The sequence below is a fragment of the Mastigoproctus giganteus genome, chromosome 5, assembly GCF_048544385.1.
Source record: "Mastigoproctus giganteus isolate SK-2022 chromosome 5, ASM4854438v1, whole genome shotgun sequence".
NCBI lineage: Eukaryota > Metazoa > Arthropoda > Arachnida > Uropygi > Thelyphonidae > Mastigoproctus > Mastigoproctus giganteus.
In genome coordinates this window covers 9,874,321-9,887,651 of record NC_143579.1, presented here as the reverse complement: position 1 = coordinate 9,887,651, position 13,331 = coordinate 9,874,321, and the positions used below count along the sequence as shown (strand labels likewise).

Here is a 13,331-nt window from a genome sequence, read left to right as displayed (position 1 = left end):
CTTAGGTAAACTCTAGAATGAAGGGGATGAATCAGATTAGTCCACTTGATATCGATGGGTCAACTGTTGATGATCCTGCTCAGGTAGCTAACAAACTAAATGAATATTTTGCATCCACCTTCACACATGAGGAGTTATTCAGCGAGGGGAATGCCAGAGGTGTATTCAACTTTGGCAGTAAGCTACAGAATCTTGTAATAACTGAGAGTAAAGTGGAGGAGAAATTGTTGAAGATAAACACAAGAAAGGCACCTGGGGTGGATGGGATCTATCCAGTTATATTAAAGGAGGCAGCAAAGGAAGTAAGCAAACCCTTAGCCATAATTATGAGAGCTTCTTTGGACTCAGGGGAGGTATCCATGGACTGGAGATGTGCAAATGTGACCCCAATTCACAAAGAGGGATCAAAGGCTGACACAAGTAATTATGAACCTGTGAGTTTAACTTCTGTTCCAGGAAAATTAATGGAGGCACTGGTTAAAGAAGCACTGCAGGATCATCTAGACAAGACTTCAGTTATAGCTCGGACACAGCATTGTTTTTTTAAGCAGAAGTCTTGCCTGACCAATTTGATTGGATACTATGATGCAGTCACAAAAGAACTGGATGCAGGAAATAACTTTGATATTATATACTTGGACTTAGAAAGGATTTTGATACTGTTGCACATGGAAGACTGCTGCACAAATTGGAGCAGTGTGGCATTGGAGGCAAATTGCTGCTATGGATAAAGGGGTGGTAGAGGGGGAAAAGACAGAGAGTGGTAATCAATGGACACTGCTCATTGTGGACTAATGTTATTAGTGGAGTCCCTCAGGGTTCAGTGTTGGGTCCATTATTGTTTCTGTATTTATAAATGATATTGATGATGATCCAAGTCTGCAAACTTGGACATCAAGCTTAATGTCCAAGTTTGCAGACGATATGAAGGTTGGCAGGGTTGTCAAGGACACTACTGATACTATGCTGCTGCAACAGTATCTGGAAAGGTTGAGCAGATGGGCTGAGAGGTGGCAAATGAAGTTTAACATTGACAAATGTAAAGTACTACATATGAGAAACAGCAACGCCAGAGCAACGTATCAACTATGTGGTACTCTCACTGACAGTGGTGGAGAATGAAAGGAACCTTGGGGTGGTTGTGCAGGCAGATATGAAGTTCTCTGAGCAGTGCAGACGGACTGCAAGAGTAGCTCATGGTGTATTGTCAATGATATACAGCAGGCCCCCCGTTGTAACGCGGTTCGCTTTACGCTGATTCGCTATAACGCTATTCTTATATTATAACCTGTATCTGACTATAACGCTGTCACAGATCACTATAACACTCTTTTACAGATTGCATTTTTGGGATATTTAACAAAATCGTTTCATTTGATGGCCTGAAAATGAATATAAAAATACAGTTAAAACGTTTCCCACGCCGACTTGAGAAATATTCCCACGCTCAGTGAAATTATCTTGCGCGCTAATTTAATTGCAGTTTACTTGTTACGTAGTTCCGAGATCAACATTTTAAAAAATGATCACATATATTGCTTGTAATATTTGCGTTATATGCATTTATCCGAAGTCTAGTCATCGCTCAGTATAGTATTAGACATCGTGCGTAACGGACAGTTTACTTGAACATTGTATCATCATTAATGAAACCAACGCAGTTACATTTTCGAAGAGTTAATAATGGCCAATAAGAATGAAAAAGCAACAAAGTCTGGGGGCAGTACAAGACTATAAATGTAAGAAAAATACTACTGAATTTGAAAATTAAATTAGATGTTTTGAAGCGAATGGATCCGGTCAAAGACAAGCGGATGTGTGCCATAATTTAGGACTTACAAGTTTAACTGTAAGAACAATTATGAAAAAATAAAGAATTAATTTTAGCAGTGGGAAAGATAGCTGTTCCACTGCAAGCAACTAGGACTAGGCCGGCTATTAGGATTGAAATGGAAAGACTAACTAATTTTATTGAAGATAATATCCAATGCAGAATTCAGTTAAGTTAACTATTATTAAAAAAGAGAGAGAGGGAGAGAGAAATTAGCCAATATGATGATCTGAAGAAAACTCACTTAAAAAAAAAAAAAAAAAAATGTGAAACCATTTAAAACTAGTAAGGGCTGGTTGAATAGATTTAAAATCCAGGGAGAAGCCGCAAGTGCAGAAGGAGCCGAAACTTTCAAAAAAGAACTTGTTAAAATTATTGAAGCGGGGTATTATGTGTTATACTTCTCAACAAGTTTTTAACATAGATGAAGCAGGACTTTTGTGAAAACGAATGCCTAAAAGTAGTTTCATATTGAAAGAAGAAAAAAACATGCTAGGTTTCAAAGTGGCAAAGGATCGATTGACTTTATTGTTGGGTGGTAATTAAACTGCGGGGGATTTAAAATTAATACCCCTTTTAGTTTATTTGGAAGAGGGCCAAAGTCAACCCAAAATCGACACATTTTTCATAATTAAATTAAATCAATTTAGATCAATTAAATTCATGATTTTAATTGGAATTTTGAGTTTAATTTTGATACGCAAGTAGTTACCACATAATTATATAAGTATGTAATGCAGAATATTTTATATGTACAAATATTTGAATATTAAATATTTTGACCGACATTTGTGCATTTTTTCACTTCTGTTTATTATTGATTAGGAAATATCCTATGGCACCGACCACAACTCACAAATACATACATTACCTTATGGGAATGTGTCGCTCGCTTGGCGCAGATTCACTTAGCGCTCTGTTTTTCCGGAACGCATTATCAGCGTTAAGCGGGGGTCACCTGTATAGGAATTTTTCTAGCAGGGATAAGGAGCTAATTATTCCCTTCTATAAGGCAATGGTCAGGCCACACCTAGAGTACTGTATACAGGTCTGGGGACCTCATTTCAAGAAGGATGTAGAGCTGCTGGAACGAGTACAGAGAAGGGCAGCAAGATTAGTGAATGGAACAAAGGGGGTGCTCTTACGAAGAAAGGCTTAAGTTTTGGAAATTACAGTGTCTGGAGACTAGGCAGCAGCGAGGTGATCTGATAGAGGTGTATAAAGCCTTGAATGGTTTGAGCATGCTCAATGCTGATGGGATTTTTCCTCTTGCTCAGAATAATCACCTGAGAGGGCATAAATTCAAATTGAGGAAAGACAGATGTAGGATAGACGTGCAGAAATTTGCCTTTAGCTAGCAGGTGGTTGCTTGGTGGAACAGACTTCCATTCCTTGTTGTGGAAGTTGATAGCCTAAATAAGTTTAAGGCTCAGCTGGACAGGTATCTCGAACGAACAGAAGGGTGAAGTGGAAGTGGGTTTTTTTTTTTTTTTTTTTTTTGGCTGATGCTGCATAAACTTGCTTTCTTGCATCAAATGCCTCTACTAATGCTAATGTTAATGACTCCCAGCAGTCCTTGTAATCCACAGCGTCTCACTTTTCAGGCTTCTGCTAATTCCAATAGAAACAGTGCAAGAATCAGTTTCACCTCTGCCCATGACTACTGTTAATCTTTTAGCATGTGAATTCCCCCAAGCCAGTAGTTTTCCGACCCACCTAACACTGCCCCTCGATAGCATTTTTTTCATCATTGACCTGTACTTTTTAAGTAATTCTGCAGATCTCCTACTGTTAATGTTATTTGTGCCAATGTGTACAACAATATCACCCTTTCCCTTAAAAGATGATATCTGCTCTACAATATCTTCAACTTCGGCCCCTGGTAGGCATACCCTGTTCCTCCTCTTTTTTACACAGTATATATCCCAGCTCCCTGACAATAGTCACCTACAATAACTAGCTTCTTTCGGACCAGCGCATTCTTCCCTGAAGGTTGCCACTGTGTTGCCTGATGCACTAGAGTGAGCTCTGTCATTGAGTTGAGCTTAATAGTAAAACAACTAAAAAAATTTTCATTACTGATATTTCATGGGTTTCATGAATTTTGAATCACCCCGTATACTTAAAAAGGCTGAGTTAAGTATATCAGTAATATTCATAACCATTAAATGTTTTAAGATAAAAAGAGTATACTTAAAAAAAGGGGGGGGGTTAATAACCTGTTATTTTCTAATTCCTAATTCACGTTGATAACGTTCTGAATACTAAACAGCAGTGATACTATTATTGCTAAACAAGTGATAATATTATTGCTCTCATGAAATTTAATTTGTGGAACTCGTTGAAAATCAAAGTGTATAAAAATAAACTTCACCCACTAGAGGAATGAAAATTTTACAAAAATAAGAAATTTAATCAAGTTGCATTTTTTAAAATACGTTTTTCTTTTTAGGAAATGTTGAATAAATCTCAAGCTGGTGATTCTGGAATCAAGTTGGAAGTGAATGGCAAAATACTGGATGCATGTGTTGGCCTAATGGAGGTATGATGGCAGCCTACAAATTTTTCTTTTAATAACACTCTCATTTAATAGAAATAACTAATTCTGAAATTTAAATAATTTCCTTTCAAAATACAACCATAGTTTATATTTTGCTCTAGCCCACCCTTTAATATATGGTATTCAGAAACTCCCATGTTTCAATTGTTTGTATGTATTTCAGATCATTAAAATACTGGATGACTGTAATTAAAGTTTACTTTCTCTGATACTGCTCTTTAAAAGTCAGGACAAATTAAATCAGAGAATTCTTGGTTAAAACTGAAAATAGCCTTTAAGTTTGATACTAAACTATATGACTAGAAGTTTCAAATGTGCAGGTATCAAAGAGGGCTCTTAATTCAAAATGGGGCTGTCATATAATTTGAGGTTCTCGTATAGGCCAAAGGCCTGCATACAGTCTCAAGCCTCCTCAGTATGCCTTCTACTAACTTCTAGTAGGTGTCAGCCACAATTCACCTTTATTCCTCCTGCTAAGCAGCTGCAGAGCTGGTTTGGAAAAAGGACATTTTGGCCACTACCTAACTTGGCACTACACTTCATCCTGCAGGTGTTCATTGGGATTGAAGTCCAATCTCTGAGCCAGCCAGTCCATCTCTTAGATGTCATTCCCCATAAACCAGTCCTCTTTTACCCTTACCATAAGACATGGCATGCCACGTTGTGCTTATACTAACTGGGCCTATTTTGCTAGTACAGGTAACCCTTGTATAACACAGTAGTTGGTTTCCTATAAAATGTTGTGTTGTGCAAAATAGTGTTATATGGGACTAAGAAAAAGTACAAAAAGAAGGTTATGTTCCAAAAGCTAACAAAAATGCACTATTTCTTTTAACAAAATATTAACAAAAGTACACCATTCTAGATTTCATGTATATTTTGCTCACTTGAAAAAATCAATAATCTGGGTTTGTTTGCTTTTGCTTGATAAACCTTTGTGAATTTCATTGTGTGGAACTAAGCATTTTTGAAGCTCCCTTTTGAACTTTGTGCTCCTTTAATTCAAGAATCTGTATTCAAAAAATAAGATTCTAATTGCTCTGCTACCTCTATGCCTTTCTGTATGCTTTTTAGTGTAAAATTTGGAAGTTTAGAATTTTCATCTGCACCATCAATCTTCTGAATTGATTTGGTTTTACCTCCGATGCCATTTCCACCAAATCCTCTTTGCCAGCCTCTTTTTCTACCATTCTTGAACATCTTCAATAATCATATCTTTTTATTTTTTTAGGTGCATTGGTGATTGAGGTCATGTTACTCTGTGTTTATCTATAAATTGCGTGTCCTTATCTCGATTTTCTGTTTTGCCAGATGAAAAACCTGAGTTTCTAGGAGAAAAAGACCATGCTACCCTCGCCCAAGCCCAACTAACTCAGCCACATTGTGAAAAAGACCCATAAAAATTCCTCCCGTCAGCAATGGGATTCGAACTCGGATCTTTTCTACCCGATGTGTGAAGGAGGGCAATTCTATCAACTGTACTACCCACAGGAGCTTCAGTAGTCATATCATCGAAACCTTGCCCTCCTACCGACATAGCAAGTTCTACGATTGCACCAATTCTGTTTTCTGCTGGTTCGACCATATTACCTGAATGTGAACTGACTCTGGCCATACATTTTTCCAAAACGCACCTGTTGACAGTTTTACTTCTTTCAGCGATAAAGCTATGATTCAGATACGGTCCACAATTGAGAAATGTTTCCATGCCTCCATTACCTCAGTAGATTCGGAATCAATTTTTACCAAAATCCATTGTAATGAGTTTTAAAGGTTGATATAATGCCTTGATATAATGGCTGAATGAAAAAAGTTGTATTAACCTAATACAACTGTGGTGGTAGTAGTAGGAACGTAACTTCAATGTGTGGATGACTTAAATCTTTTTCTAGATTTCAAAGTTTTATAGTAATAAAACTTTGAAATTTAGATTTTTCCACAAGTTCAGGGATTTCTCAGTGATTTTTTTTTTTTTTTTTTTGACTAGCGAGTCAACAGCAGGGATTCAAAAAGAGTGTAAATGTTGAAAAATTGCATCCAACATAATAGTGGGGTTCCCCCCACACAAAAGCTCAAAAATACCCTGTTATGCGAGGTTTACCGAAATTCTCTACCTGTGTTAGAGCGAAACCCTGTTATTTAAGTACTTTGTTGTGCAAAGATTGCCACAATTTATTAATTGTGTCTGAGCAAAACCGTGTTGTAGAAGTACCGTGTTATATGGAGGTTGCCTGTACTTCAACAGTGTAGGTAGCTCATAATTTTCCAAAACATCCAAATCAATGGACCAAGTCTGAACCACCTGAAACTATCAGTACCATCAATTTCCTGTGCCGGACTTCATAGTCAAAACACTACATTCCAACAGGAAATATTCTCCAGCCTATCTCCACACCAAAACATATATACTAGAACAAAACATTGTTTAGCAATATTCATACATAATACCTTCTACCACTGTTTTATGGGTTCATGAATGGAATGTCAAGAATAGATCATTGCAAACAGTGTTTCATATTGGTGACCTGCCGTCTTGGCTAGCTGGGCTAGCCAAGGTTCTGCATAAGGCAGAACCTTGGCTCATTGAATGTGATTCTGCCCAGATCTCTCTCTCAGTTGCACTCATGTACAAAAAGGTAAAATGTTATATGACATCCAACCACTACTGTACTTTGACAGATCTCAGTTCCAATCCATACTCACTTCTAACATAAATGCTTATATTCATGTGTGGATGTCTGTGGGTATTCATGGAGGGATGTCTGAATCCTTTTTGGTCATGTTATCAATAAATGTTAGTCATGTGATTAACTTGTTCAGAGATCAGAATGGATAATTTGTTCTTATTGTAGTCTCTAATTCACAGGATTTTTGCATATCTGCATCTTCTGCATTTTATTTTTTCCAAGTGTTATATTAATTAACTTAATGGTAATAAATTTGAAGTATTTATATGCTATAAAATGTATAAATTTATTTATGCATTTTGTAGCTATTTTATTGCTCTAATAAGCATTAAAATTTCCAAAATATACTTTAATAACTCACTATATTTTGCAAGAAAAAAATTAAATATTCTTACAGATGAAGAAATTGGAATCACATTTTAGTTTGTGATAATCACACCACGTTTTTCTGAATTGTCAGAAGTGATGTTGTGGATTTTTTCAGAGATAATTAGTTGTTAAGCATAGAAAAGTCTTTCAGTATCAACAGATGTGATTAGACAGTATTTGTAGCCTAATGATAACAGTGGATCAAATGCTTTCTCATCAGTACCATTTTATGGAAACCAGAATTGTTGTTAATGACCTTCTTGGTCATTTCTTGCAATTTAGTTCCACATTCTTGATTGTATAGTGCTGTAAACAGTGTGTATTCCAGATGAAGAAAGATGAGAATTGCATCTCAAGAGGCCCCAGGTGCCGAGCAGTTTTGTGATCAAGTGTCTTTGCCATTGAATTTGCACTCTCTTGAATAAATAAAATCGTCTTCTTTATTTACAGCATTACACTACCAATCAATTAAATAAGCTTCAGTAAAGAAATCACGTTACTTGAACAGGAGGAAAAGTAACCTTCTTTCTTTTTTTTTCCCTTTTATTTGTATATTACTATTAACCCACTACCACTTGGTCACAATGGTGGCACTGCTCTTGCTTCCACGTGGCGGGGCCAGTAACCTGGAGGGAGAAAGGTCTCCCTTCCAGGGCGAAATGGAGCAAGAAGTTCATGAAACCCAGAAAAACACTGGGTGCATAGAAGAAACCCTGACAAGGCAAGAACAAAGGGGTAGTCTGGTTCTGTTGCAGCAAAACGTCAGAAGACTGACTTAGGCAGAATCTGAACTCCAACTTTCTTGATTATTTACTCAACTCAAGAACAACCAATTGGAAAACTCTCTCCATTCCTAGCGCAGAAATGCCTAGAAAGCACAATAGGTACTCCCAAGACAATTCGTCGTCTAAGATCAGGAGACCTACTAGTTGAAGTTGCCGCTGCTCGACAGTCTGAGCAACTACAAAAACTGAAAACTTATGGTGGAATTTCTGTCACCGTTTTTCACCACACATTTCCCTGAACACATCAAGAGGTGTCATCACCAAATGGGACCATATGAACGTGTCAGAGGAAGAATTAAAACAAGAATTACACGACCAAGGAATCATTAATGTCAGAAGAATTATGACAAAGAAAGACGGCATACTAGTACATACACGGAACATAATACTTACTTTTGACAACCCCAAGCCACCAACAGTGATAAAAGCAGGCTATCTTAACTGCCGAGTTAAACCGTACATCCCAAACCCATTACGCTGCTATAAGTGCCAGAAGTTTGGGCACTCACAGACAGTCTGCAGAGGAGTAGCTGCCTGTGCCACATGTGGATTCACTGCACACATTAATACTGACTGCATTGCCACAACACCAATCTGTCTTAACTGTAAAGAGGTACATCCAGCATATTCCAAGGAGTGTTCCCTTTGGAAACATGAAAAAAAGATATAGCGGTACAAAACTGAACATAATGTAACCTACCAAGAGGCTAAAACATCCCTACCGGTTCCAAATACTAATAAGCCCACTTATGCACAAATAAGCACAAAACATATATCAATTTCTACCCAAACGGAGGTAACTATACTACCAAGTAAATCACTAGCTGAATGGGCATGGTCACTGTTGTTCCCAGTACCAACACACCAAACAAAAAATAAACAAAGCAAAGCCATAAATATGCCAATCACAGTACAACCAGATGTCATTCAACAGAAGAATATCACAGTATCTACCACTCCTGATTCAAACCAAACAGAATACATGGACTCAGAAAACAATTTAAATCTAGACAAACAGGAGGTTCTAGAACTGTTCACCAATGAGGATATGGATACAGTGAAACCTTATTTCCCAAAGAAGGAGAAAGGTAAACTTGAGCGATGTAAACCTTCTGTCCTTCGAAAAGAAGTCGAGGGTTCCACTAAACCCAAATGATGCTTACCTTCTTACAGTGGAATTGCAGAGGCTGTCGTAGTAATTTGTCCGACATCCAAGATCTCCTTTCACAATATGACCATATTGCCTTTTGCTTACAGGAAAACAATCTGACACTAAACAAATGTTTCCCTTCGGAAATACATGATACATCGTCAAGATCGTGTTGCACAAAATCCAAACAGTCATGCCCGTGGAGGAGTAGCACTGATCATCAACCCCCAGATACCCTCAAAGCCAATCCTGCTAAAAACAAACCTTGAGGCAGTTGCTGCATGAATCAATATTAACTTTGATTTAACCATAGTCTCATTATACTTGCCACTTAGAAGAATTAGTAATACAACTTCCCATACCCTACTGCATCTTAGGAGGCCTCAACAGTTACCATCCGCTGTGGGGAAATCATCATCTGAAAAGTGTGGACAAACCATTGAAGGCCCCAGGTGCCAAGCGATCTTCCCTGTGACTTCTGCTGCAATTATATTAGAGAGAAGTTTTTTCCTTTGAGTTCACATGTTTTTTTCTTCTGTTATTCAAATATATAATAAGGATTTTCTTTCTTAAAGCATAAGGAAAAAGTTTCAGAAAGGAAAGTAACCTTTCTTAATTTTTCTGTGTACTAACCTATTTTACTCACTTGGTCACACTACTCCTGCCTCCCCGTGGCAGGGCTGGACCTGAGTGAAAAGACACCACCCGGGACTAAAAGGAGTTTAAAATGGACCAAACTAACAACACAAGATTGGAGAAAGTTAACTCCAATAAATCTGATGACTTACAACTTAACATGTCTCAGGCTAAGAGAATGAAAATCAACAGCTCTCAGCCTACTGTTCCTTTCCTTTTGGTGACACATTCATTATTAACACAACCAATTGGGAAATTATCCCCATTCTTAGTTCAGAAGACTATAGAGTCCATGGTTGGATCACCAAAAATGATAAAATGATTACAATAATATGAACTCATAATAGAAACATCACTAAGTCATCAATCTAAGAAATTGCTAAAAACAAAAACTTTTGCAGGAGTGCCAGTTGAAATTATCCCACATAATTCCCTGAATACATCGAAAGGTGTTATTACTGATTGGGACCTTTTGATTGTTTCAGAGGAAGAGTTACTGCGCCAGCTAACAGAACAACAAATGATACATGTTAGAAGGATAATGATGAAGAAAGATGGCATTCTCACTCCAACCTGATCAGTTATTCTCACCTTTAATAATCCTTCTCTTCCCCACTCAGTTAAAGCAGGATATTTAAATTGCAAAATCTGACCATGTATACCGAATCCAATAAGGTGTTACAACTGTCAGCGATATGGACACTCTCAAACAACATGTCGCAATGATCCCATCTGTCCGCTCTGTGGATTGAAAGAACACAATCAAGCAAACTGCACCTCCTCTACACCACTCTCTCCAAACTGTCATGGAAATCACCCTGCTTTTTCGAAGACATGCGAAATGTGGATGTGGGGAAAACAAATACAAAAATACAAAGTAGAAAATAAAGTGTCTTATCCAGAAGCAAGAAAACAGATACTTGCAGCCAAATCTTCACATTCCTATGTGTCAGCAGTGAAACGACAGCAAACTATAGCCACCCAAACAGAGGTGGTAATACCTCTAAATCAAATTATAGACTCGAGTAAAGTAATATTAATGACAAAAACAGCTTCACAAGAAACATCCAATGCTAGAGCAGGATACTTCCGTGCCTGGAAAGCAGAAATCAGAAGCAACATCTTCAAAAACAAAGCAAACAGCATCTAGTAAACCATGTGAACAGAAACAAATAAACATAGACAAAATGGATACTGATGAACAGAGAGAGAGAGAGAATGTACTAGAACTACACACTGCAGAAGATATCGATACACCTCGCCCTAATTTTCCGAAGAAAGTCAAACCCAAATATGATAAACGAAAAAACTCAAAAGCACAATCAGATTCAACAAATAGTTTTGATACCTAAATAATGCAGTATATTATTATACTGCATTACAATGGAACTGTCGTGGTTTATGTGGAAAATTAGATGAAATAAAAGATATTATTCAGCAGTATAAACTGTTCTGCATTTGTCTTCAGGAGACCCATCTAACACCTCAATCTTCACCCACATTTCAAAACTGGGCACTCTTCCAGAGAGACAGAAATGATAACAGAACTTAATTTCCAAAGGATGAGTGGCAATTTTGATGATTACTAATATACCAGCTAAGCAAACAACATTAAAAACCAACTTAGAAGCAGTAGCAGTGAGAATAGCCATCGGAATTTCTATCACAATCTCATCTCTTTATCTTCCACCAAATATTCCTCTCTCCAGATCAGAATTAAATGGTCTTACTGTGCAGCTTCAACCTCCCTATTGTCTTATGGGAGATATGAATGCCCATCATCATCTGTGGGGATCTTAGAATTTAGCATTAGTAGAGGCATTTGATGCAAGAAAGCAAGCTTATGCAGCATCAGCCAAAAAAATTAAAGTAAAATAAATAAATAAAAAATAACCACTTCCACTTCACCCCTCTGTTCATTCGAAATACCTGTCCAGCCGCGTCTTAAACTTATTTAGGCTACCAACTTACACGACAAGGGATGGAAGTATGTTGCACCTACCAACCACCCGCTGGCTAAAGGCAAATTTCCGCACATCTATCCTACATCTGTCTTTCCTCGATTTGAATTTATGCCCTCTCAGGTGATTATTCTGAGCAAGAGGAAGAATCTCATCAGCATTGAGCATGCTCAAACCATTCAAGGCTTTGTACACTTCTATCAGATCACCTTGCTGGTGCCTAGTCTCCAGACACTGTAATTCGCAAAACTTAAGCCTTTCTTCGTAAGAGCACTCCTTTGTTCCATTCACTAATCTTGTTGCCCTTCTCTGTACTCGTTCCAGCAGCTCTACATCCTTCTTGAAATGAGACCTCCAGGCCTGTACACAGTACCCTAGGTGTGGCCTGACCATTGCCTTATACAAGGGAATAATCACCTCCTTATCCCTTCTAGAAACATTCCTATATATCATTGACAATACACCATGAGCTACTCTTGCAGCCCGTCTGCACTGCTCAGAGAACTTCATATCTACCTGCACAACCACCCCCAGGTCCTTTTCATTCTCTACCACTGTCAGCGTAGTACCACAGAGTTGATACGTTGCTCTGGGGGTTGCTGTTTCCCATATGTAGTACTTTACATTTATCAATGTTAAACTTCATTTGCCACCTCTCAGCCCATCTGCTCAACCTTTCCAGATCCTGTTGCAGCAGCATAGTGTCAGTAGTGTCCTTGACAACCCTGCCAACCTTCGTATCGTCTGCAAACTTGGACATTAAGCTTGATATACCATCATCAATATCATTTATAAATACAGACAACAATAAAGGACCCAATACTGAACCCTGAGGGACTCCACTAATAACATTAGTCCACGATGAGCAGTGTCCATTGATTACCACTCTCTGTCTTCTCCCCCTCAACCACCCCTTTATCCATAGCAGCAGTTTGCCTCCAATGCCACACTGCTCCAATTTGTGCAACAGTCTTCCATGTGCAACAGTATCAAAAGCCTTTCTAAGATCCAAGTATATATCAAATATCAAAGTTATTCCCTGCATCCAGTTCTTTTGTGACTGCATCATAGTATCCAATCAAATTGGTCAGGCAAGACTTCCCCTTAACACAACCATGCTGTGTCCGAGCTATAACTGAAGTCTTGTCTAGATGATCCTGCAGTGCTTCTTTAACTAGTGCCTCCATTAATTTTCCGGGAACAGAAGTTAAACTCATAGGTCTATAATTACTTGTGTCAGCCTTTGATCCTCCTTTGTGAATTGGGGTCACATTTGCACATCTCCAGTCCATGAGTACCTCCCCTGAGTCCAAGGAAGCTCTCATAATTATGGCTAAGGGTTTGCTTAAGTC

General features: G+C 38.1%; 1 protein-coding gene across 1 annotated transcript in view; it reads left to right on the top strand.

The window, feature by feature from the left end:
* The window catches only part of LOC150085164 (huntingtin-interacting protein 1-like), a 637,041-nt gene that overhangs the window by 541,568 nt on the left and 82,142 nt on the right, over positions 1–13,331 (top strand). The window contains exon 25 of the mRNA XM_090373855.1: positions 4,284–4,373. Coding sequence (XP_090229981.1) covers positions 4,284–4,373 — 90 coding nt within the window. The remainder of the gene's footprint in view (positions 1–4,283; positions 4,374–13,331) is intronic.